The sequence below is a fragment of the Girardinichthys multiradiatus genome, chromosome 7 (genome assembly GCF_021462225.1).
Source record: "Girardinichthys multiradiatus isolate DD_20200921_A chromosome 7, DD_fGirMul_XY1, whole genome shotgun sequence".
NCBI classification, from domain to species: domain Eukaryota; kingdom Metazoa; phylum Chordata; class Actinopteri; order Cyprinodontiformes; family Goodeidae; genus Girardinichthys; species Girardinichthys multiradiatus.
In genome coordinates this window covers 21,307,363-21,332,068 of record NC_061800.1, presented here as the reverse complement: position 1 = coordinate 21,332,068, position 24,706 = coordinate 21,307,363, and the positions used below count along the sequence as shown (strand labels likewise).

Here is a 24,706-nt window from a genome sequence, read left to right as displayed (position 1 = left end):
TTTGCGCAAAAGCAATTGATAAAAAAGTAAATCGGTATAGAAAGTAAAAAAAAAAAATTAGAGCAGTTTAAGTGGATGCTTCTAATTAATCTTTACACTGCCTCACTTTTCTGCCAAGTAGTAAAACTTTACATATTTGTTTTCTCAGTACGTGTTTCACACAGGGAGATATTTAGTGGTGCACTGACTCTTTCACCCAATACATATGCGACCACGGTTTAAAGGTTCATAAAATAGCTTTCGCATAGCCTGCTATAACATTTTAGAGACTGGAGCTGTTTTAAGGCAGTAAAAGTACGCTTTGAAATTGGCCGCTATTGGACTAGCTTAGCTTAAGTCTCAACTAATTTATTTATATAACAAGAAGATCCCTAAAGAACTGTCTATCAATGATAAAAACCTTCTGAAAGGTTTTAAGCATTAGTTATAAAAAATCTGATCTATCCTTTTAGGCCCAGCCAGTTTTTTACTCTCATTAGTTGAAGCCCCATTTTCTTGCTCCGTGAGAAGGTTCTAATCAGATTAGCATAGTGAAGAGGGTGTGAATGAATAAGCATCAGGTGAAAGTTAGTCATGGTAGGAGAACCATCACTGTAAAGAGCTCCAGTTTACAGTAAATGGCGATTGTCCAACCTTTAGCAGTGAAATTTTAACTGTCTGGTGTAGATTTGCAAGCCCTGTACAATTATTAACTAGCAGCCAATACTCCCAGAGAACAAGCAGAACACACACAAATGGGCAGTGTTGTCTGTCTGAAGATATAATCCCTGCTGGAGAGCCTCACTGACTTTAGGTTTTCCCAGTCCAGTCAAGTGCACATGGATCCTCTAAAATGCATGACTGGTTGAACAATAGAGTGTGTCATGAAGGATCAGGACCATCTAAAGGCTGTTTCCATGGTAGCTGCTGTGGAGAGACTTGGGAATGCAGGCAAGTGAATGCACCTTTTACTAAAACCTTTACAGACGACATATGGCTCAAAGACTCACAAAAGCAAAGTGGTTTTAAACTTTATATTGCTACATCAGCAGGACTAAAGTGCAGCCATACCGAGAACCAGTAACTCCATGTGGTCCTCATTGTTTCCCACCAGATCATCAGCCACAATGACTTTACAGAAGTACACTCCGCTGTCACCCCACTGTAGCTCCCCGATGCGAAGGTCAGCCTCTGCACAGAGACAACAAACAGGCTCATATTATATGATTTCAATGGAGAGAGCACAGATGAGAGTTCAAATCCATTCTGAAGAAAAAGGGTGTTTAGTCATGGTGAGTTATTGAAGGGTTGAGACAAGGAGGTTGACATTATGAGACTGTTCTTCCTCCTGTATTGTGAAATTATGACACAAATTGTTATTTTAGAGAGCACAGTCAGCCATGATTCAGATGTGGAGCACAAACAAATGCAGCAGCTCCCTCATTCAAATGTTTGTCATAGAGGAACAGGCTGACATTACTGTTTATGATGGTGACGTCTCTGTCTTTGTAGTGCTCAGTCAGCGTTAACGAAGGTCCCTGTGCAGAGGCCACGATCCGGACCGTCCGGCTGCTGTCGGAACACTCCACCTGGGCCGTGCCTCCCAGCTCCGAGGCCTTATAGCCCAGCGTCTCGGGCAGGGAGAAGGACTCTCGAGTGAGGTCTCGACAGTAGGACTTGTACCACCACTGCACCACCGGAGTTTTGGTGGAGGATGTTTGATACTGGCACTGGAGGACCACAGGCTGGAAGAGCATGCTGTACCGCTTCTTCTCCCGCACTGTGACATGCATGCCATTACACACACAGACTGACACAGACAGACAGAAAGAGAGGGATTAACTTTTACATTTTTTGACACAAAAGGAAACATTGTACATTTGGTATATTAATTTTAGTTCTGTTGCAAAATCGTAGCCTGTGTTACACAGAGTCTTTCGAAAGTATTTTAACCCCTTGAACTTATTACAATTAAATTACGTTATGACTTCAACCTTTAATGTCTACCATGTACCAAAAAATTACATTTTTGTGTATTCTTTTTTGCAAACTAACTCAATCTTAGTGAGACTGGATAGAGAGAATTTGTGAACACCGATCATTCAGTCTTACCACAAACATTCGATCGGTCTTTGCTCTGAGATTAATCTGCTTTGATCTAAACCATTCTAGTGTCCGCCTGGCTGTAAATTCAGAGTTGTTTATCTTTGCAGGTGAACGTCTGCCCCAGTCTTAAGTATTTTGTAGCCTCTAACAGACTTGCCATGTATTTAGTTCAATCTGCCCTGCTTCTCTGTCTCTGCTGGAAAAAAGGAATTCCCACAGCATGATGCCGCCACCATCACGTTTCAACTTGTGAATTATGCGTTCAGTGTGTTGTACAGTGTTCATTTTTGATCTCACAGAGCTTTTTGCTTGTAGGTCTTGTGTGGATCTACAACTGTAGTTTTCTGCAGCACCTCCAGAGTTCCCAAGGCCTTTTGGCTCCTTCTCTGATTAATGTAGTTCAGATGGACAGCTGTGTTTTTGCAGTTTTTCAGTTATGCCTTTCTGTTTCCATTTTTAGACGATCAGGACTAAACAACGCTCTGTGATGAAACTTGGGATATTTCTTTATAACCTCCTCTTGCCTTCAACGTCTTTTCCAATTTCCTTGCCCTGTCTGCTATGTTTCTTGGTCACCGTAATGCTGAACAACTGGATTTATGCTGAGATTAAATTACAAACAGTTCCAAAGGCAAGTGGATCTTGGGTCTTTTTTTAAGGGGTATAAAAGTGACGGGACTGAAGATAGATATATGCACACCACACGTTTCAGATTTTTATTTGTAAAACAAAATCAAAAGCATATTTATTTTTTCCACTTCACAGCTGTGCTCTAGTTTATGTTGGTTATCACATATAATCCCTATAAAATACACTGACATTTGTAGTTGCAAAGTGACAACATGTAAACCAAAGTTAAGAGGTGCCTAAGTTAGTTACTGCTTTTGCAAAGAACTGCACATTATTAACTATGTGGGACTGAAACATTAATGGTCTGTAAACAACTTACGACCCTTTTTTCTCTACAATTATTGACCCAAACAAACAAACCTTCAGACTTTGAAGAATGACTTTGACTTCAGCTCCACACCTGAACATTTTCCTGACTGTGTTTTTGACTCTGATCTGTGGAAAAATTGTGAACCGGCAGATATACGAACACCTGCCTTTGCAGTAGTTCCTACTGAAGCCAGGACAAACAGAGATTTGCACTCCACTTAGCTGTTGAAGTTGTGAAATTCTGGGATTAAAATACACTTTAAAGTAGTTGTTTAAAAGGTAGCGGTATGTGAAAACCTTGACATCCCTTTTGTGACATAAATGAAATGGAGAAGAAATTACAGACAAACAGCTTACTGCACATTGAAGACCCCTGTAAAAAGCCACTAAATGCATGTAATTTACAGTTTTATCTCTGTAGAAACAGCTGTGTAGATGATTCATGATAAGAAACTTTAATTTGCATCAGATCAAAACAGGAGCAGAGACGAGAACAGAGATTAGGTGTGTGGGCGGCTCCTCTGCTGCTCGGGCTGTGGGGTCAGGAGGTTAAATTCCAGTGTTATATGGGGGACTGTGGGAGGACTGAGGAGAGGCAGGGGATTGTCATCACACTGGGAGCAGATACAGCCGTCAGATGCTCATGAGTAATTTCTGAAAGTCATTTTAGCTCTAGGTGGGGCAGGAATTGGTTCTAAACATTCCCCTGAAGACAGGAAATGAAAACAAAAGCAAGTCCACCAGATTGCTTTTCCTTCAGAGCAGTAGGAGGAGCACACACCCTGAGTTGGACATGTTTATTTATTTTGTTATTTTAAAATAAAGATGTCCAGGCCTCGATTAGTACTATTAGTGCTGTGAGGGTCTTTTTCTCTTTAGTAGGCAGTTGCAAATAATCATTATCTTTTATTTTGTCTTTTAAAAATAATTCAAAAATTAAACATCAAGGGATTCTAATGTTTTTATTATTATTTTTCTTTTAAAAAAGAATCACTTAAATATACACATCACTGTTTTTTATTTATTTATATATATATATATTATTTCTTACATTCTTTCATTCTTTTAAAAAATAATGAATTTCTTGTTTTTTTTATTCTTGTAAAAACTATTGAAAAGGTTACCTAGGAATTATTTTTTCTTTTCTTTTTTTTTTTAGAATAAATTAGTAAAACAAGTACCAGGAATTTTTGGTTTTTTTCTTTAATAAAAAACATTTAAAAAAATATTCACATATACTTTTTCATTTTCTATGTTTCTCTTTAAAGATTTATTTAAAAATGAAACCTCAACATTTTTAGTTTGGTAACTTGTTTTGTGGAAGTCCATTCATTAGAGTGTTGCCACATTTTAAATCCTCCACTAGAAACTTTAAGCCCCTAACTTTAAGTTCTACATAAACAATTGATATAAAAATGGACGGAGACCCTAAATTCCTCCAGTAAAGGAGCTGCATTCTTCCCTTTGTTTCTTTCTGCATGGAACTGACCATTGTTAGGGCTCCCCCTCTCCTGTCCCAGTTGAGGAGCTGAGAGGGGGGAAGGAGGTCACAGACTCTGACCAATGGGAGACTCTGGCCTCATCCAGCTGGCTCTGAACAGACCAATTAGCCACCAGAGATTTAAACCAAACTGTTCCTCCATCAGCTCTACGAATGCCCTCTTTTTGAGGTGTGAGAAGCTTTGAAGAAGCAAACAGGAAAATGCCCATGTTAGCCATTGTTTACTGTGACTGAGACTGTGGTTTAATGAGCAGGTTCCTCTCCACCTGTGCTCTGACTGCAGGTGTTATTTCAGGATTAGATGAGCCTTTCAAACTGTGCGAGGTATTCCAGGTCACAGCTCTGCTGCTGGACGCTGCTTGTTTCCTGAACATGGTCAGGCCTTTCCTCCCCAAACCGTCACATTTCCTGCCTTTTTTCTGCCTGCAGTGCATTCCTTCACATCGACTCATTTTTCCAACAAATGCCACTGATAAGACTGAAAATAGACTCCATGTTTAATGGAGGATACCTCTAACTTTTTATAAAACACCCAGAAACAGGAGGAACATTTTTTGCAGTATATTGGTACCAAGTTTATTTTTTTTAAATAAACTTGCCTTGCCTTAAAACCTTCTTTGAAGTTGATTTCTACACTGGATGAAAGCTGATAACCTGTCTGCATTAGGTTTTTTAAGTTTAATGAAAATGGTTGCATAGGGAATAATCCTGACTACTGAAAGGTCTATTTCACACCAAGCTCATGCATTCACTCCTATTTTACTTGTCAGTCTTTGAATGCTCCTCCTAACATTTTTACAAGTAGATGCCGATTTTCCATAAGATGTGGAGGTGCTAAATTGTGGTATGGGGTTATACTACCTGGCCAAAAAAAGTTTCTTCATAGAAAGCTACAAAGGTTGTTTGCCCTGCTCACACTGTTTTTATGAAGTACTTGTTTATGCTTGCTAGAGATATTTTCTAAACTGATCATTTTAGGTTTAGTTTGCGTAGACTCCATATTGATAATTTAGTATTACATTGCTGTACTTTGTATTGGACTTTTATTTATTTTTTTGCTAGGCTTGTTTTTACTGATTATGTTACATGACATTATAATTGTAATATTTAATATTGTACATATTTCTACTAACTTGTTGGACAGCTTATTGCCGTGTGCTTACATTATTTGTATTCCCTTTCTAAAAAAGTACTCTGATAATCAGATACATTTTCTAAACTGTTATACACAGGATGCTGCATAATAGTTATATTTCAATTATAATAACAATCAGTAATAATGCAGTTATAATAGTTGTACTAATTACTTACAAAGCATACTCTATTATTATGTTAAACTTGGACTTTTATGATTGTTTAATGTTTAATATCTATCTTGTGTATTATCAGTCGTTTAAAAACAAGCAATCTAGTCTGTGTAAGGTGCTATAAACCTACTTATTTGGGCGCTTTATTAAACTAAATAAAAAAATAACATTTTAGTAGATACACCTTACTATTACATATATAACTTTACTACATTTGAGAAGCTTAAATAGTCATATTGGTAACTTGTATGGATTCGAGGCACTGTGGTAGTGTATTGCAAAGCCATAATACCCTGAGGAATATTCCCAGTGATTAATTACAGGACCCAGTTGTCCCAAACACCCCAGATGTGTCAGGGAAGTCTGAAAACCGATGAAACCACGGCTGTTAAAGGGAGATAAAACATAAAACAAGCCCTTTTGCAGGTTCCCCGATGAGTTTAAGCGGGTCTGAGATAAGCTGAAGTTTATGGGCTCAACCTGTTGTCGTCAACACAAATCCATTTCAACATGTGTTAATAAGGGAAATAAACTCACCCGATGCTCCCAGTAAAACAGTCAACCGGTAAAAGTTCATTATATTCTCCGTGTTTATGGTAAAACCTCGTTTATCCGCATGTTAATCATGTCGTTGTTGCGCTGAGTGCGGCGGCTGCAGACCGGAGGCAGGCTGCGTCTAACCGGACTGTACCACTTCACTGACAGAAGGGGTGTGTGAAACCAAGCTCCGATGCTGCACTGTGTTCAATCCCACAGTAGGGCGAATAAGTATTTAATATCACATCAGAAAAACCAACTAGATGATGAAATCCCTTCAAACGTAGTAATTAAAAAAAATAAAAACTTCCCTACACACGAATGGTTTCACCCAAAGCATTTATTATTTCAATGTACAAATGGACCTTTTACGTCTAAGAGGTGACGCCTGGTCGCACAGAATATACACAAAACAAACTTTGTAAATCACTTAACATGGATTGGACCAAACAACAAAACTAAGTTTTGGATTCCTATGTTATTATTTTTATGTTTGAAAGGCAAACAAGAAATTAATAGAGCATTCAAAGTACACAAAAATTATATAACATTATACAAACTTAATCTCAAATAAAAAAAATGAATCATTTCAGTTTTTATTAGATATTTTAGACTCCTAACACTAATATGATTAAAAATCTTATTATAAAAACGTATTCTAAACAGTGAAAACATCCAAGGTACTCACTATACAAGTATAACATTATGATATCTCATGTCATACCTCTGTTTCTATGCAGTCCCATAAGCAACAAACAAAAATTCACTGTGCATTCTGACACAAGAAGAAGAACCAGCATTAACATTTTTAACAATTTGAGCTACAGAAGCTCCCCACTCCTCTTTACTTTTGATAGATACTGACTACTGCAGACCGCTACATCCTGCAAGAGACGAGCTTTTGGAGATCCACTGACCCAGTCATCAAGTCATCACAGCTTTTCAAATCCATAAACTTGCCAATATTTCCTACTTCCAAACCATCAGCTTTGAGGATAGTATTTCCCCTTCTTACAGATGCACTCAAAAGTAAACACACCCCTGTTGAAATGCAACTGAAAAATTACTTCAAGGTATTAGTTTAAGGGTGTGCATATTTATGCAACCAGTCTACTGCACCTTTTTTACTTTTCAATTTTTTTTCTAACAGTTTTTTTGTTGAATTTTACAGGATCGATGCCATCTGTGGAAACAAGTACTGAAATAATTTCATATAACAAAATCTTTTAATGGGATGCACACATTTTTCAGAGCCACTGTGTATCCCACTGATTAACAGGTGGCATAATAAAAAAATAATCTGTTATTCAAGTCACCTCTCGGAAGCCCTTATGCTATGCCCGATTGGTGGATGACAATGTTTTTGGTGTCCAATCTTTGTGTACAAATCTAGTATATCTACTTAGCCCCTAATTACCTTCAGAACAACCCACCACCAAGATTACCAGCTTTACATTATGGTTTACACACAGGGGAATGTCTGGACCACAGAAAAAAAACATTTTAAACTAAATCATGGGCCTCAAAGTAAAACGATCCCCCTCAAAACACTAGATGTCCATGGGTGATAGTATCTTTCTTTATGTTATTTCATCAATGTTTTGCTCGAAGCTGTGTCAAAGGGCACCAAAGATATATGTTGTCCAGCCAGTTCCAGTATGTGGTTTAAGATAACTGATCACAACAATTGGTTGCTTATTTTCACTGGCAAGCAACAGCTATTTCTGAAATACCACAAGATGCATTGTGTAAGTTGGAGGTCACATACAGGTACATCTAAAAAAATTGGAATATTGCGTAAAAGTGCAATATTTGTTGCCCGTCATCTCAGAACGTGAAACTCATATATTATATAGAATCATTACACATAGAGTGATATATTCCAAGCCTTTGTTTCTTGTAATTTTGATGATTATGGCTTACAGGTAAGGAAAACCCAAAATTCAGTGTCTCACAAAACTAGAATCATGTGAAAAAGTTAATGATTGGACACTCATGGTGTCACAACCTACTCAGTTAATGACCTCAAAAGGTCATTGCTGAAGAAGCTTGTTATTCACAGAGTTCTGTATCCAAGCAGTTTACCAGAAAAATGAGTGGAAGTGTGGTAGGAAAAGGTGCACCAGCAACAGAGAGAGCCGCAGCCTTGAGAGGGCTTGAAAGCAAAATCCACTGAAGAATATGGGGTAGCTTTACAACGAGTGGACAGAGGCTGAAGTTGGTGCATTAAGAGCCACCTTACACAGACAAATACCAGAGATGGGCTACAAATGTCGCATTCCTTGTGTCAAGCCACTCCTAAACCAGAGACAACGTCCTGGGCTAAGGAGAAAAAGAACTGGACTGTTGCTCAGTTGTTCAAAGTCCTGTTTTCAGATGAAAGTAAATTCTGCATTTCATTTGGAAATCAAGGTCCCAGACTTCAGAGAATGTGGGGAGTGGCACAGAATCCATGTTGCTTGATGGCCAGTGTGAAGTTTCCACAGTCAGTGATGATTTGGGGTGCCATGTCATCTGCTGGTGTTGGTCCACTGTGTTTTCTGAAGTCTACAGTCAATGCAGCCATCTACTGGGAAATTCTAGAGCACTTCATGCTTCCCTCTGCTGACAAGCTGTATGGAGATGCTGATTTTATTTTCCAGCAGGACTTTGTACCGGCCCACACTGCCAGAGGTACCAAAAGCTGGTTCAGTGACCATGGTGGTCCTGTTCTTGAGTGGCCAGCTGACTGGCCTGACCTGAACCCCATAGAGAATCTATAGGCTGTTGTCAAGTAGAAGATAAGAGACTCCAAATGAACATACTTTTCAGAAGCTTGGCATGTGTGCTTAAAATATCTTTTTTTAATTGGTCTAAAGTGATATTCTAATTTTCTGAGACACTGAATTTGGGGTTTTCTTTATCTGTACCTATAAACATCAAAACTACAAGGAATAAAAGCTTGAAATATTTCACTCTATGTGGAACAAATCTCTATAAAATAACCATTTAACTTAATGAAATGGCTGGCTTTTATGCAATATTCTTATTTTTTGAGATGGACCTGCAAAGCTCATATTTCCTTTGTCTGTTAGAGAAATAACCCCCGCCCCCCCAGCAAAACTACATTGAAACACCCACAGAAGACCACTTTTCCATGCATCTTTAAATGGGGCTGAAAGTGTGAAAATACATAAATATGAAGATGTTCATTGGTGTCTAAAACTTGCTAGGCATTGTTCAGTCCAAATTTCGTCCCTTTAAAAACTGTCTAAACAAAGTCCAATTTCAATGTATCACGCTTTCATGCTAAATAAGGACAATGGCTGACCTGGAATAGGTGTAAGAAAAGCCCATGGATGTCCATTATTTGAAGAGAATACTTTACTAACATAGAAAATATCTTGAGATTAAGACATTCTTTTCCCATCATGTTCCATTCCCATTTACATTGGTTTGTTCAAAGTTACGGGCATCATGCAAGGCCATTAAATTATTGAAATGTTAGCACTAGGGCTGCGAGGCCAGAAGCTTTCATGTTTATAGTATTGTGTGTCTGAAGCATATTTGGTTTTGATGAAAAGTAGAGCAGCTTTTTCTAACGTCTCAGTTGGGTCATGGCTTATCTTTGTCACGAACATCAGAGGAATAAACACAATGGGTCGAAAGTTTTAAAACCCCTTTCTCATTTCATGGTTTTCTGTATGTGCATGACTATTTATATTGAACGTAGATTCTCACTAACGCCATCAAAACTGTGCATGAACACATGTGGAATTATGTAGCAAATTAACAATTGTAAAAGAACTTTAAATATGTTATATTTTAGATTCCTTAAAGTAGCCGCCCTTTGCTGTGATGACTGAAATATTAATCTTTGGCCGTCTCTCAATGCCCCTCCGGGATGTTATTTCAAGACTCTTTGGAAACCATTTCAGGTGACCACCTCATGAAGCTCATGGAGACAATGCCAAGAGAGCAAAGCAGTCATCAGAGCAATGCGTAGCTATTTTGAAATGCGTAGCTATTTTGAAGAATCTAAAATATAAAAATATTTAGGGTTATTTCACACATTTTCTTTACTATATAATTCCATGTTAGATCATTCACAGTTTTGTTGCCTTTGGTGAGAATCTACAACTTAAATAGTCATGAAAATAAAGAAACCCATTAAAGGAGAAAGTTTATCTACAACTTTTGACCGGTCGTGTATACGCTTGGATTTCTGCATTAATCATCTCTTTAATCGATGCAATCCTGTCTTCCACGATTCAAGTTTTGACTGCCACAGTACTGATCACAGCCATCATCAAGCCGATCTCGACTTCCATAACGAACACGTTGATCATCAAGGCGATCTCGACTGCCTTGGCGATCTCTACGGTCATCAAGATGATTCCGACTTCCATATCGATTGCTTTGATCATCAAGACGATCCCTACTTCCATATCGATCACGTTGATCATCAAGGCGGTCCCGACTTCCATAGCGATCCCGCTGGTCATCAAGACGATCCCTACTTCCATATCGATCATGTTGATCATCAAGACGGTCTCGACTTCCATACCGATTGCGTTGATCATCACGATCTCGGCTTCCGTAACGTTCACGTTGATCGTCAAGGTGATCCCGGCTTCCACGATAGTAATCCTTCCGGTCTCCGCAGTAACGCTGGGAATCTGTATCACTACCCTTTCCATCATGCCTCTCTTTACCACTATTATAACTCTGCTGGTCATCATCAAACTTCCTTCCCGTTCGTTCTATGGTGAATTTGCTTTCAGGAGCATTAGCTTTGTCTTCATACTCATTGGGCTGCTTTTTTTCAGTTTTTGACTTGTCATCCAAGTATGGCTCTCCCACTTCCAAACCGTCTTTGTCATAAAACACCTTATCTCCATGGGACCTAAAACACAGACAAGCAACAAAGAAGTTCTAAATGATTACATGACTTTCACACAAAAAACTAAAAGTTACATAATTGTTGATGATTTCTAATTTGAACAAACATTACATACCCCTCGTCATGAGCCTGCTTTTTACTTTTTCTTTTGCAGCAACAGAAAATTAGAATCCCCAGAACCAAAAGACCAGCAGCAACTGCTCCAATTATAATTCCAGTAGACCCAAGATTCATGCTGGCTAAAAACAAAAGAGAAACGACACAGTACAGGGCATTTTATTTTAAACTGTTTTGATAAAAAAGACACAAGTGAATGCAATAAGAGAAATTGTATCAGGCAATTTAAAAAAGCTGGTTACAACGATCATTAAAGTGACATAAACTTCAATGGGAGTGTAATGAAATGTGAATATATCCTGGATTTATATCGGCCAGCAAGCTTATTGTTATGAGATTATGTGAAAAAAATAGAGACATTCAAGCTGCGAAGAAGCAATACTGATGACCTACACCACCATGCTTTGTCAAAAAAAAATTTCACAGCCTTATGCGGTGGATAACTTTTCTTTTAACCTTTGAATGTGTTTATTAATTTTGTTTAATTTTGTTTTGGGGTGAGGCACAGATCTGTTTGTGATCTTTATTTGTTTACTATTCTAACTTTTACCTCAACTGAGATTTTGTTCCATCTGGAGGTATCACAATGCCAAACAATGCAAACTTTAAAGTGATTTTATAATTAGCTACATAAACATATGTTAAAATGATCCTAATTTCAACATTTACCACTTTCTGGTGGAAATAAAATGAGCTAAATTCACTTACATTTTAACAAATTCTTTTTAGACGTTAAGAACCAGCATCATTATATATATTTATGACTTAATATCAGTGGAATAGGCTTACTATTCTAATAGGCATTAGCAATATGAAGCTAACAATGGATTTCATCTGACAAATGCTGTTTTGTTCTTGTATCTTTTGTATAATGTATCACATGTGGATAATAAAATAGAGGTAGTATTAAATAGAGGCAAACGTGTTTTATTCCAAATAAAAAGGGCTTTTTTGATATTGGTACTGGAATCGGTAGACCAGCAATGTCAGTTTCAAAGCAAATCCTGACTTTTCAATTTTCGATGTTTTTTTAATGGTACAGCTGAAAGCACAGCAGGAATACTACAGTGAGATGATCCATATCAGTTTTTATCCTTATCCAATTTTATACAAAAAATGGAAATTTTGCACTGATATGTTTCAGAACCACACAAATCTTTGACAAATATAAAATTTATTTTTGTTTTGAGGCTCTTGTTAAAAAAATAAAGAGTCATCTGCCAAGTTTTGATTCTTTTTCCAGCTGTCCTGAGATGTTAATTTAACCCTCATAGACTTTCCTTTTTAACTCCTAAATCTAACCAAATTGTTTCAAATGTTTTCTCATGTCACAGCCCCAAATGTCCCTTTTTGTATTTTATAACAAGGTTATGTGATAGACCAGCAGAAATCATTTGTTGCACCAGATTTGAATTAGTGGTATCTAAGTAAAATGGACTCAATACAAATGTACACTACACTTCTAGAAACCATTTTTCTTCCACCTTTCTAGTTGGCCCTCATAACTCTGGGACATGTTGAGAAACACAGTCATGGAGGGAAAGGATTGGAAACACTGATCTGAGACTGTTTACATGAGTTGTCGGATTGAAATACATTGAAATACTTACCAGGCATCACAGCTAAGGTGAAGTTGCAGCTGGCAGAACCAATGTTATTTTCTGAAATGCAAATAAAGAATCCAGACATCTCCCTCGAAATATTGAAGAGAGACAAAACTCCATCCTCTGCAAAAATATCATGCACATTAAACAGAATAGAGAAAAAGTATACACCAGCCTGGGTGATAAACGTCCTTCTTTAAAACATGGCAAGTTTAATGCATACTCTGTGTTGTCTTTGGTGGAAATTGTCTGGGAATGTTTTCAACACTGTAGCTTGTCCACTGATAGACCGGAGCCGGGGAACCCTCCTCAGACTTACAGGTGAGTGTGACATCATTGAAATACTCTGCATTTCCTTGAAGAGTGCAGACTGGCGTGGAGGGAGGCTCTGAAATAGAAAATTAATTGGATTTAAACACAAACTGCAATTTAGTGTTGGACTGATGTTCCTTTATTGACATAAATACAATCGATCGATGGAGATAATGTAGGACTAACCTTATCCTCTTTTCGAATAATGTAAATAAAGACGTAATACGATTTACAAAAGAGTTCAGATCACAAGTTCCTCATAAGCTTTTTCATAGGGGTAAAAGGAAAAGTACAACATGCAAAGGTGTTCAGAAATATGAAATAACTTTTTATAGTCCGTTTGAAAAATATTTTTACGCCTTGATGTGTCTGTGATGTAACAATCACAAACCTTAACAAACCTTAGTAAGATTTGTTTGGAAAAAGACCACACAACAAAATGCATAATTGTGAAGAAGAACAATAATAATACATGATTTTCTACATTTCGGTAACTAAAAATGTGAAAACTGCGGCATGTATATTAAGCCCCCTAATTTAAGAGTTTGTAGAACCACCTTCCACTACAGATGCAAGTGTTTTAAGATATGTCTCCACCATTAACATTCTTTGACCTAAACCATTCCATTGTAGCTCTGGCTATATAATTGGAATGTTGTCCTTCTGGAAGGTTAAGCTCCATCCCAGTCTTGGGATTTGCAGCTTCTAACAGGTTTTTTTCCTAAACTGGACTGTATTTAGCGCCGTTCAATGTCCATAAGTTCTGATCAGTCTCCCTGTCCCTGATGAAGAAAATCATCCCTAGTGGAAATTTTGAGAAAAAGTGTCATTTTTCTTCCACTTCACAATTATGTGTTGTGTTGGTCTGTCTCAAACAAATCCTATTAAAATACCTTGAGACGTGTGTGGTTGTAATGTAAAAATATTTGAAAAAGCTCAAGTGATGATACAAGTGCTTTTGCAAGGCACCCTATACAGGTCCTTCTCAAAACATTTGCATATTGTGATAAAGTTCATTATTTTCTATAATGTAATGATGAAAATTTAACATTCATATATTTTAGATTCATTGCACACTAACTGAAATATTTCAGGTCTTTTATTGTCTTAATACGGATGATTTTGGCATACAGCTCATGAAAACCCAAAATTCCTATCTCGCATAATTTGCATATTTCATCCGACCAATAAAAGAAAAGTGTTTTTAATACAAAAAACGTCAACTTTCAAATAATCATGTACAGTTATGCACTCAATACTTGGTCAGGAATCCTTTTGCAGAAATGACTGCTTCAATGCGGCGTGGCATGGAGGCAATCAGCCTGTGGCACTGCTGAGGTCTTATGGAGGCCCAGGATGCTTCGATAGCGGCTTTTAGCTCATCCAGAGTGTTGGGTCTTGAGTCTCTCAACGTTCTCTTCACAATATCCCACAGATTCTCTATGAGGTTCATGTCAGGAGAGTTGGCAGGCCAATTGAGCACAGTGATACCATGGTCAGTAAACCATTTACCAGTGGTTTTGGCACTGTGAGCAGGTGCCAGGTCGTGCTGAAAAATGAAATCTTCATCTCCATAAAGCTTTTCAGCAGATGGAAGCATGAAGTGCTCCAAAATCTCCTGATAGCTAGCTGCATTGACCCTGCCCTTGATAAAACACAGTGGACCAACACCAGCAGCTGACACGGCACCCCAGACCATCACTGACTGTGGGTACTTGACACTGGACTTCTGGCATTTTGGCATTTCCTTCTCCGCAGTCTTCCTCCAGACTCTGGCACCTTGATTTCCGAATGACATGCAGAATTTGCTTTCATCCGAAAAAAGTACTTTGGACCACTGAGCAACAGTCCAGTGCTGCTTCTCTGTAGCCCAGGACTGGGGAATGTGGCACCTGTAGCCCATTTCCTGCACACGCCTGTGCACGGTGGCTCTGGATGTTTCTACTCCATACTCAGTCCACTGGTTCCGCAGGTCCCCCAAGGTCTGGAATTGGCCCTTCTCCACAATCTTCCTCAGGGTCCGGTCACCTCTTCTCGTTGTGCAGCGTTTTCTGCCACACTTTTTCCTTCCCACAGACTTCCCACTGAGGTGCCTTGATACAGCACTCTGGGAACAGCCTATTCGTTCAGAAATGTCTTTCTGTGTCTTACCCTCTTGCTTGAGGGTGTCAATAGTGGCCTTCTGGACAGCAGTCAGGTCGGCAGTCTTATCCATGATTGGGGTTTTGAGTGATGAACCAGGCTGGGAGTTTTAAAGGCCTCAGGAATCTTTTGCAGGTGTTTAGAGTTAACTTGTTGATTCAGATGATTAGGTTCATAGCTCGTTTAGAGACCCTTTTAATGATATGCTAATTTTGTGAGATAGGAATTTTGGGTTTTCATGAGCTGTATGCCAAAATCATCCGTATTAAGACAATAAAATACCTGAAATATTTCAGTTAGTGTGCAATGGATCTAAAATATATGAATGTTAAATTTTCATCATGACATTATGGAAAATAATGAACTTTATCACAATATGCTAATTCTTTTAGAAGGACCTGTACAGGAAGGAATGATAATATGGCAGGTGGAGACAGGAGAGGAAATCTGGAGTCAAAATATGGTTGACTGATGACATCTAGAGTAAATGACAGATCACAGCAGAGCAAACCAAAAACCCAAGGATAATACACAAACTCACAAACATTGAACACAGTCCAGGGCAATGTATAATTTCAAAGTGATATTAATGACCTATCAAATTGATGTTCTTGGAAATTACAGTAACTCATTTTTTGTTGACTGTAGGATAAATATTAATTTCCCCTAAAAGTCATACAGATTAAAATGAACAGAAATGGGTGATATATAAAAGTAAAAATAAACACAAGTCAGACTAAAAATATAAATAAAACAATTAAATGTGGCTTACTGAACATACGATCTATGTCTTCAAAGACTTTGCTAGTTAGTGACCTGATTTGTGACAATCAGATTGATTTATTTTGCCTCACAGAAACCTGGCTGCAGCAAGAAGATTATGTTACTATAAATGAGTCAACTCCTACTAATTATTTAAATTTTCACATTCCTCGAAATACTGGACAAGGAGGAGGAATAGCAACCATCTTTCAGTCCGATTTATTGATTAGTCCCAGACCAATCAATAGCTACAACTCTTTTGAATATTTAATCCTTAGTTTTTCTCATCCAAATTGCAAAGCACTAAAACCACTTCTGTTTGTTGTTTTGTACCGTCCACCAGGTCCTTACTCTCAATTTTTAGATCAGTTTTCAGACCTTTTATCTGATTTAGTGTTAAATACACATAAAGTTATTATAGTGGGCGAACTTACACAGAGTCATAGCTCTGTTGAGCCATCCATTCCCTTAACTCTCAGCTGTCATGATTTTATGGGATTCTTCCAAAATAAAATTGATTCTATCAAAAATAAAATCTTTGACATAGTCCCGAAGATGATTACTTCATCCTCAGCAAGAGAGACAACATTGGAAATAACTGCAGAACCTGATTTGTGTTTGGACTGTTTTGATCCTGTGGAGCTTCCTGAGTTATCAGAAATATTAGCTTCATCTAAACCTTCAACTTGTATGTTAGACCCAATCCCAACCAAATTATTTAAGGAAGTGTTTCCTCTGATTACCAGCCCCATTTTAGATATGATTAATCTATCCTTAGTAAATGGATATGTACCACAGGCTTTTAAGGTAGCTGTAATTAAACCTTTACTTAAGAAACCTTCGCTTGATCCAGATGACTTGAAAAATTACAGACCTATATCCAATCTTCCATTCTTATCTAAAATTCTTGACAAAATAGTTGCTAATCAAATGTGTGAGCATTTACACAGCAATGACCTGTTTGAAGAGTTTCAGTCAGGCTTCAGAGCTCATCATAGCACTGAAACAGCTCTGCTGAAAGTCACTAATGATATTCTTATGGCCTCAGATAATGGACTTGTGTCTGTACTTGTCCTGCTAGATCTCAGTGCTGCATTTCATACAGTCAATCACAATATTCTCTTAAAAATGCTGGAATATGCTGTAGGGATCAGGGGAACAGCGCTAGGCTGGTTTAAATCTTATTTGTCTGACAGATTCCAGTTTGTTCATGTAAATGATAAATCATCTTTAAACTCCAGGGTTAATTGTGGAGTACCACAGGGTTCAGTACTTGGGCCAATTCTCTTTACTATATATATATATATATATATATATATATATATATATATATATATATGCTTCCAATAGGTCAAATTATCAGGCAGCATAGGATAAATTTTTACTGTTACGCTGATAATACTCAGCTTTACTTATCCATAAATCCTGATGGACCCAACCAGTTAGATAGACTACAAGCATGTCTTGAAGACATAAAAACTTGGATGACTTTAAATTTTCTGCTTCTAAATTCAGACAAGACAGAAGTTGTCGTCTTTGGACCGGAGTCTTTAAAAAAGAAACTGCTTAGTCAGTCACTTAACCTGGATGGCATTAAATTGACCTCCGATAATAAAGTAAAAAACCTTGGTGTTATTTTTGACCAGGACATGTCATTTAAATCCCATATTAAACAAGTTTCTAGGATTTCCTTCTTTCATCTCCGGAATATTGCCAAAATTAGAAATATCCTGTCCAGGAGTGACGCTGAAAAACTAGTCCATGCATTTGTTACTTCATGGCTGGACTATTGTAATTAGTTACTATCAGGATGTCCACAAAATGCAGTTAAAAGCCTTCAGCTGATTCAAATGCTGTAGCAAGAGTTCTGATGAAAATTAAAAAGAGAGATCATATTTCTCCTATTTTAGCTTCCCTTCATTGGCTCCCTGTTAAATCCAGAATAGAATTTAAAATTCTCCTCCTCAAATATAAAGCCCTTAATGATCTAGCTCCATCCTACATCAGAGATCTGATTGTTCCATATGTTCCTAACAGAGCACTTCGTTCTCAGACTGCAGGTTTACTGGTGGTTCCTAGAGTCTCTAGAAGTAGAATGGGAGGCAAATCCTTTAGTTATCAGGTTCCTCTCCTGTGGAACCAGCTCCCAGTTTTAGTCCATGAGGCAGACACCCTGTCTACTTTGAAGGCTAGGCTTAAAACTTTCCTTTTTGATAAAGCTTATAGTTAGAGTGGCTTAGGTTATCCTGAGCTATCTTCCTTATTTTTTACCTCCGCCTTCCTCCCTCCCTGTTGGATGGAGTAAGGGGGAGTCAGGTTTAGCCTAAACCGGCTCAGTTATGGTTGAAGTGCAAACAGACCCTCCATTTCTGCTATCTGTGCGATCCCTTCTCTTTTCCAATGGTTATAATCAGTCTGACAGAGAGAGGTATCCCAATCCTTGTGGTTTTTAGTAAAACAATGGCCATCAGTGGGCTCTAGATGGATAAACTTTATCAGTTTATTATTTTACTTAGTGCCCCTACACGTGGCCCGTTATGGGGTGGTCGGGCTGTGGCACTCGGTGGTTTGGTCTGGCCTCCCGGGCGGCCCCGCGCCGTTCTGGACCATTTGTGGGGTTCCTTCAGATGACATTGTTGTAAATAAGCGCTATATGAATAAATAAACTGAAACTGAAACTATCTCTGTAGTTATGCTGCTATAGGCTTAGGCTGCTGGAGGACATAATGACCACTTTCACCCTCTTTGCTACATTCTCACACTACTCTCCAATTCTGCATTATTTGCTGTTATTTCAGCTTTTAACCTTGTTCTCTCTCTTTTCTCTTCCTAGAAGCTACACCTGGCCTGGCTCTGTGTCTACCTGTGACACCTTTCTGGAGAGGGGCAAAGTCCAAGCTTTCAGTGGCAACAACTTAATGCTCACCTTCTACAGATGATCCACATGACCCTGTCTTTCAGTGTTTAACCCTTTCTCTCTCCTAGACATGGCGATTGACTGAGCTTAACTGTGACTAACTATGTGCTCTCTTTCAGACTATAACCTTGAAAACTGGCTCAGAGTTTATCTGTTCTTTCTTTCTAGATGAAATGACTAAAGCAGCTACATCCACTAGCATTTACTTTTCCTTCCCATAGAAAGTACTCCTGGATCAGTGCTTCTTTGTTCTCTTTGTGTCTCTGCTCTGTTCTCTCAAACCCCCAGTCGGTCGTGGCAGATGGCTGCTCACACTGAGCCTGGTTCTGCTGGAGGTTTCTTCCTATTAAAAGGGAGTTTTTCCTCTCCACTGTCGCTACATGCATGCTCAGTATGAGAGATTGCTGCAAAGTCAACGCCAGTGACTGTCCACTGTCTCTACATGCTCATCCAGGAGGAATGACTGCTGCAAGTCACTGACTGGATGCAATCTGCCGGGTTTCCTTAGATAGAAAAACGTTTTATCCAATTTGAATAAATAACTGAATCTGACTGCACTGTTCAATGGTTAGGATTAATTGGAATGTATGTACCTGACTTGTGTGAAGTGCCTTGAGACGACATGTGTAGGGAATTGGCGCTATATAAATAAACTGAATTGAATTGAATTGATATAGTCTATTCAACCACTTTAAATGTGTCTTCGTTTCTTTATAACCCCTATTTCTTCTCCATTTGAGTTTAGGAGTTTAACTAAATATTTCTATTTTTATATTTGTTATTATTATTTATATATTTATGGCTTTTGTTTAGAAAATATACACTGTAAAAAAATTGCGTGTTTTTTTTTTGACCACCTAGTTATAATGGTTTGAAATCAATTCAAACCTTTTCTTTTCAAATATAAAATATTACACAATGTTAAATTTATATTGAGTCACATGTTCATCAACATGGAAACCTTGAATTTGCTCTCAACTTTACACAAAAATATTGCAGGGTTGTTCAACCCTACGATAGGTTAGCTGGAGAAGAAAATAATAGGAAGGAAGAAGTTTTTTGCTGCCTATCCATGTTAAGATGAAGTTAAGTTGAAAAAAGTGAAAAATTTGTAGAAAAAAAGTCAGAAAAGCATCAATAAATCAACAATAAAGTCTGATGAGAATAAAGTTGCTATGTCAAAATTAAAACAGTAAACAAAACCAACACTTGTACAAAGAAGTGCGGCAGCAATGCCTTGTAAGAAAGAGCACGTTACTTTATAATTTAAATGATTGAGGTGATTGAATGATGAAATTTTAAAAACAAAGAAATTCTTTCTTTTTTAGCATATAAATATTCTGTGGACGTACATAGGTTATATTAACACATGCCAAACCTGCTTGGAAAGAACCCAGCAGTTTCACCATTCTGCCTTTTCTTTAAATATTATTGTTAGATTATTGTCAGTTTTTTAACTTTAATCACATTAAGGTATTTCAGCTTTTTTCTTTATATTTCGACTGTGATTCTTGAAATAAAATTCAAACCTTATACTTGATGACCATTTTTAACTCTACAGTGAGCAGATCAGATTGTGCTCAGACTTTTTCACGACAAAACAAGAAATGGTAAGATGGTAAAATCATGCATAATAATATCAATCTGAACTCAGTTGGATCACCTTGGATTAATACAGGTTTTAAAAAAACAAAATATAGGCAAGTCAAACTTAGACAGTCTCACCTAGGACTAAAACAGAAGTGGAGGCAATTGGTGTTCCTTCATCATCGTTGGGGATTCTGACGCTGCACTGATAATGGCAGCTGTCTTCCATGGTCACCTTTTTTAAGTGGAGCGTCGCTATTCCCCTTTCAATGTTAACCTCCAGAGAGGCTCTCCCTTCATAAGACGGAGCAATGTCAACAGGACTGTTCAAAAAGTAGGAGGCCACACCTTTCTGGAGAAGGAAAATGCAGATTTTGTAGTAGAAGATAATCCATAACTTGCTACAAGCCATCACGACAATACAGATACAGCACAGACGTATCTGTTAAATCTTTTTTTTTAGTTATTCTATCTTTTAACACCGCCCCATTTCTACTGGGAAACTTGCTGCTGGTTACAGAACTTTATGTGTTATTCCAACCAATTTACCAATATTAGACAACAAAAGTGTTTAACCGTGTTGAATGGGAATTTTCTCCCTTTGACCCATTTAAGCAGCGGTGAGTTTTGCGTATTAGGCAGTCTTATCTGACTCATCCACCCATTCATCATCTGCTGGACAAAGGTCACTACCATTACAAGAACCTTATCACATTCAATAAAAGCACAGATCAGGTTTCTTTCATTTCATAGACACTATAATTCATTAAAGGTAGCCAATATCTGGTTTAAAATAGACCAAGGTAAGATTTAATTATACTGCTAACATTTTCAAATGGGGAGCTGGTAATTTAGAGCATAAGTCGTTCTATTACAGATAAAACTAAACAGTTATACAACGTCTTTTGCAAAAGTATTCATTAATTTCTTATAATTCCAACCACAAACTTCAATTCATTTAATTGGGCTTTATGTGTTAGCCTGCCACAAAGTGAAGTGGAAGGGATAGTTAATATAGAACATTTGTGTTCAGACCTTTGGGTTCAGCTTTTTTTTGCTACATTTACAGCATTTTTAAGGCCCACCCTAGATTCTTAAGAGGATTTAGGTCTGGACTTGGACTGGGCCATTCTAACACATGAAAATGCTTTGATCTGAACCATTCCATTGTAGCTCTGATAGAAGGTTGTTTTCTTGCTGGAAGGAAAACCTCTAAAGTCTAAGTCTCATGCAGCTTCCAGCATGTTGCTAGCCCTGTGTTTAGCTTCATCTATCTTCTTATCAACTCTAACTAACATACCCTTCCCCTTTTAGAGTAAAGAATCCCCGCAGTATGGTGTTGCTGCCATCACGTTTTACTGTGGGGATTGTTTGTTCAAGGCGTTGGTTTTCCATCTCACACAGCATTTACATGCAGGCCATGTTCAATTTTGGTCTCATCTGAATGGAGTACCTGCTTCCACATGTCTGCTATCTACACAACTTGTGTCAAACAGGACTACTACTTCCGACAATGCTTTTCTTTTCGGCACTCTTGCAGAAAGGCCAGATTTGTGAAATGTACAACTAACAGTTGTCCTGTCGACAGATTCTTTTGATTCTTCCGCCTGAGCTGTGGATATCCGCAGCTCCTCCAGAGTTACCATGGGCTTTTCTGAGTAATGCTCTCCTTGCTTCGCCTGCCAGTTTAGGATGTCAGTCATGTCTTATTATTGTTGCAGTTGAATGGAAATACTATTTCCATTTTTGGATGATGAGCTGAATACTACTCAGAGATGTCCAGAGCTTGAGAAACGGTTTTATAGCCTAACCCTACTTTAAAGCAATTTTTTAAGACAATTAAATGTTATTTAAGGGTGTCAGAGTAGTGGGGCTGACTGGTTTTCGGGTTTTTATCTGGAAAACAAATGCTAACAATCATGTGTCATTTCCTTCAACTTTAGAAGTATACACTTTTTGATGTTAGTCAGAGAAAATCACAATAAAATAAGTTAAAGTTTGTGGTTGTAATCCGACAAAATGTAGAAAACTTCAAGGTTTATGAATACTTTTGAAAGGCACTGCGTTATGTGTTTCATACAGAACATCTTCATAGCTTTTTAGTTTATGGCATCAACTGAGTGATCCACAGACCCTACGCTTTCTAAAGTGTACAAGTTTAGATTAGACTCTTTTAGTCTGTCATAAACCTCTGATTTCCCACTCGTCACTAGAAACAGCCCAGGAAACATCCCAGCTTTACAGTTTGTTCATACACATTGCACATTGGGCTGTTCTCCACATCTTACCGATGGAACACCAACAACGTCCCATGCGAGGAGAAAGTTATTCTTGATAGGATTAGCAGGGATGAAGGAACAGGTCAGAGTAACATCTTGTCCTTTTGCCACCTTGTATTCCTTTTCTGGGATAGACACCTTCACACTGCAACAGCAGGGAAAAACTACAAAACAAAAATAATATTAAATAACACACAAGCAATGTCCTTCCAAGTGACTTTACAATTTGATATGTGGCTTAGGGCCAGAGAAATCTTGTTATTTTTTATGTGAAATATTATTTTTTCCTGCTGGTCTCTTTCTAGTAAAAATCCTATTTCAAGTTGAGCAGCAGGGAAATGCGATAATGATTAACAACAGTGATACTACCATAAAGGTGTGGCATGGGCTGTTTAGAAAAAGACAAAAAACTAATACAAGCATAAAACCTACCTGTTAATATAAGAAATAGCTTTTGCCATCTGAAATGCCTTCTCATTGTCATTTTTTTCAAATGAAGATCAAATCCTTCACCAGCTGAGAAACTTAAAACAGATGCTCTTCGTCAAGCAACAGTAGTCTGCCTAACCTTCACGGTGAACGTCTAGGACTCCTGGGTGTGGAGAAGTTGACTCTTCCAGGTAATAAGTTAACCATACGTGTCACATGTCAACAGACATCCAATCATTAATCTGTTTTCGTTTTTAAGAGTTTGAATTTGAGCTTATAAAGATAAGAAATGGGGATATACAAAAAATAGCACAAAACATAGACAGTTTTTTTATTGGGATTTTATCTTATAGACCAACATGAAGTTGCACATCATAGTGAAGTGGAAGGAAAAAGATGTATGGTTATTAAGATAAAGGTCAAAAAATGTTGCACGTATGTGTAATCTGCTCCACTTAGTCAATACTTTGCGGAATCACCTTTCACTGCAATTACACTTGCAAGTTTTTATTTCTGTATCAGCTTTGCATGTTAAGATTGATATGTTTGCACATTCTTTGCAAAACAGCTGTACCTACCCCTGTCTCATTTAAGTATTTAACTAAATCTGACAGGTTTTCTGACAAAATTGCCATATGACCTGCATCCATCTTCTCAGCTACTCAAAACAGCATGTTGCTGAGACTAGTATGTTGTGCAGGTTGCCATAGATTAATAAATGGCTATATAGACTTTGCTCCTTCTAGAGAGTTATGTTTAGTATTTTTGCTCAGCAGCTGGCATTGTGTTTCTTTTCACCTGCAGATAGCACCATTGCACTGACAATAGCACAACAAGCATCATATTCAAATTAATGAAATTCATTGCAGTGTGAAGAGCTCATATGTAAAAACCAAATGGAAAAAAACACTGCTGCACTCCCTTTTCTAAACTTACAAAGAGCTAAAATGAGAGACAATCATATTCAATAAATTAGAATATGCATTCCTATAAGGCTTATTTGTCAGATTAAAAGTACCTTTTAAAAATGACAACCTTTTAACAGGTATTAAGCCCATATTTATATATTAAAAACATATATTTATTTGGTCTGATGTAATATTCTAATGTTAAATGTGATGTTTTAATTTCCTATAAGCGGAAAATCATCATAACTAACAAAAATACAGGCTTAAAAACACCAGTGAATTGAGTTGCTGAAATAAATAAAAGTTTCAATAATATTTTATTTTAATGAATGGGTCTGTATAGTTGAAACCAAATATTTACATACGCTGTAAATTAATATAATCAGAATTACTGTTTC

General features: G+C 37.6%; 2 protein-coding genes across 3 annotated transcripts in view; both read right to left on the bottom strand.

The window, feature by feature from the left end:
• The window catches only part of ildr2 (immunoglobulin-like domain containing receptor 2), a 32,415-nt gene extending 25,912 nt beyond the window's left edge, over positions 1-6,503 (bottom strand). For both annotated transcript variants that reach the window (XM_047370544.1, XM_047370545.1), the window contains exons 1-3: positions 6,370-6,503; positions 1,460-1,789; positions 1,051-1,170 (exon numbers count right to left, since the gene is read on the bottom strand). In XM_047370544.1, coding sequence (XP_047226500.1) covers positions 1,051-1,170; positions 1,460-1,789; positions 6,370-6,409 — 490 coding nt within the window. In that variant the 5' untranslated portion in view covers positions 6,410-6,503. The remainder of the gene's footprint in view (positions 1-1,050; positions 1,171-1,459; positions 1,790-6,369) is intronic.
• A 3,722-nt stretch (positions 6,504-10,225) lies between these two features.
• On the bottom strand, positions 10,226-23,545 carry gpa33b (glycoprotein A33 (transmembrane), paralog b). The gene is made up of 7 exons (XM_047369884.1): positions 23,404-23,545; positions 22,981-23,135; positions 20,831-21,044; positions 13,196-13,360; positions 12,979-13,095; positions 11,367-11,490; positions 10,226-11,254 (listed from the first exon to the last, which is right to left on the bottom strand). The coding sequence occupies exons 1-7, from the start codon at positions 23,453-23,455 to the stop codon at positions 10,591-10,593; spliced, it is 1,491 nt and encodes a 496-aa protein (XP_047225840.1). The 5' UTR covers positions 23,456-23,545; the 3' UTR covers positions 10,226-10,590.
• Between the last annotated feature and the right edge of the window lie 1,161 nt (positions 23,546-24,706).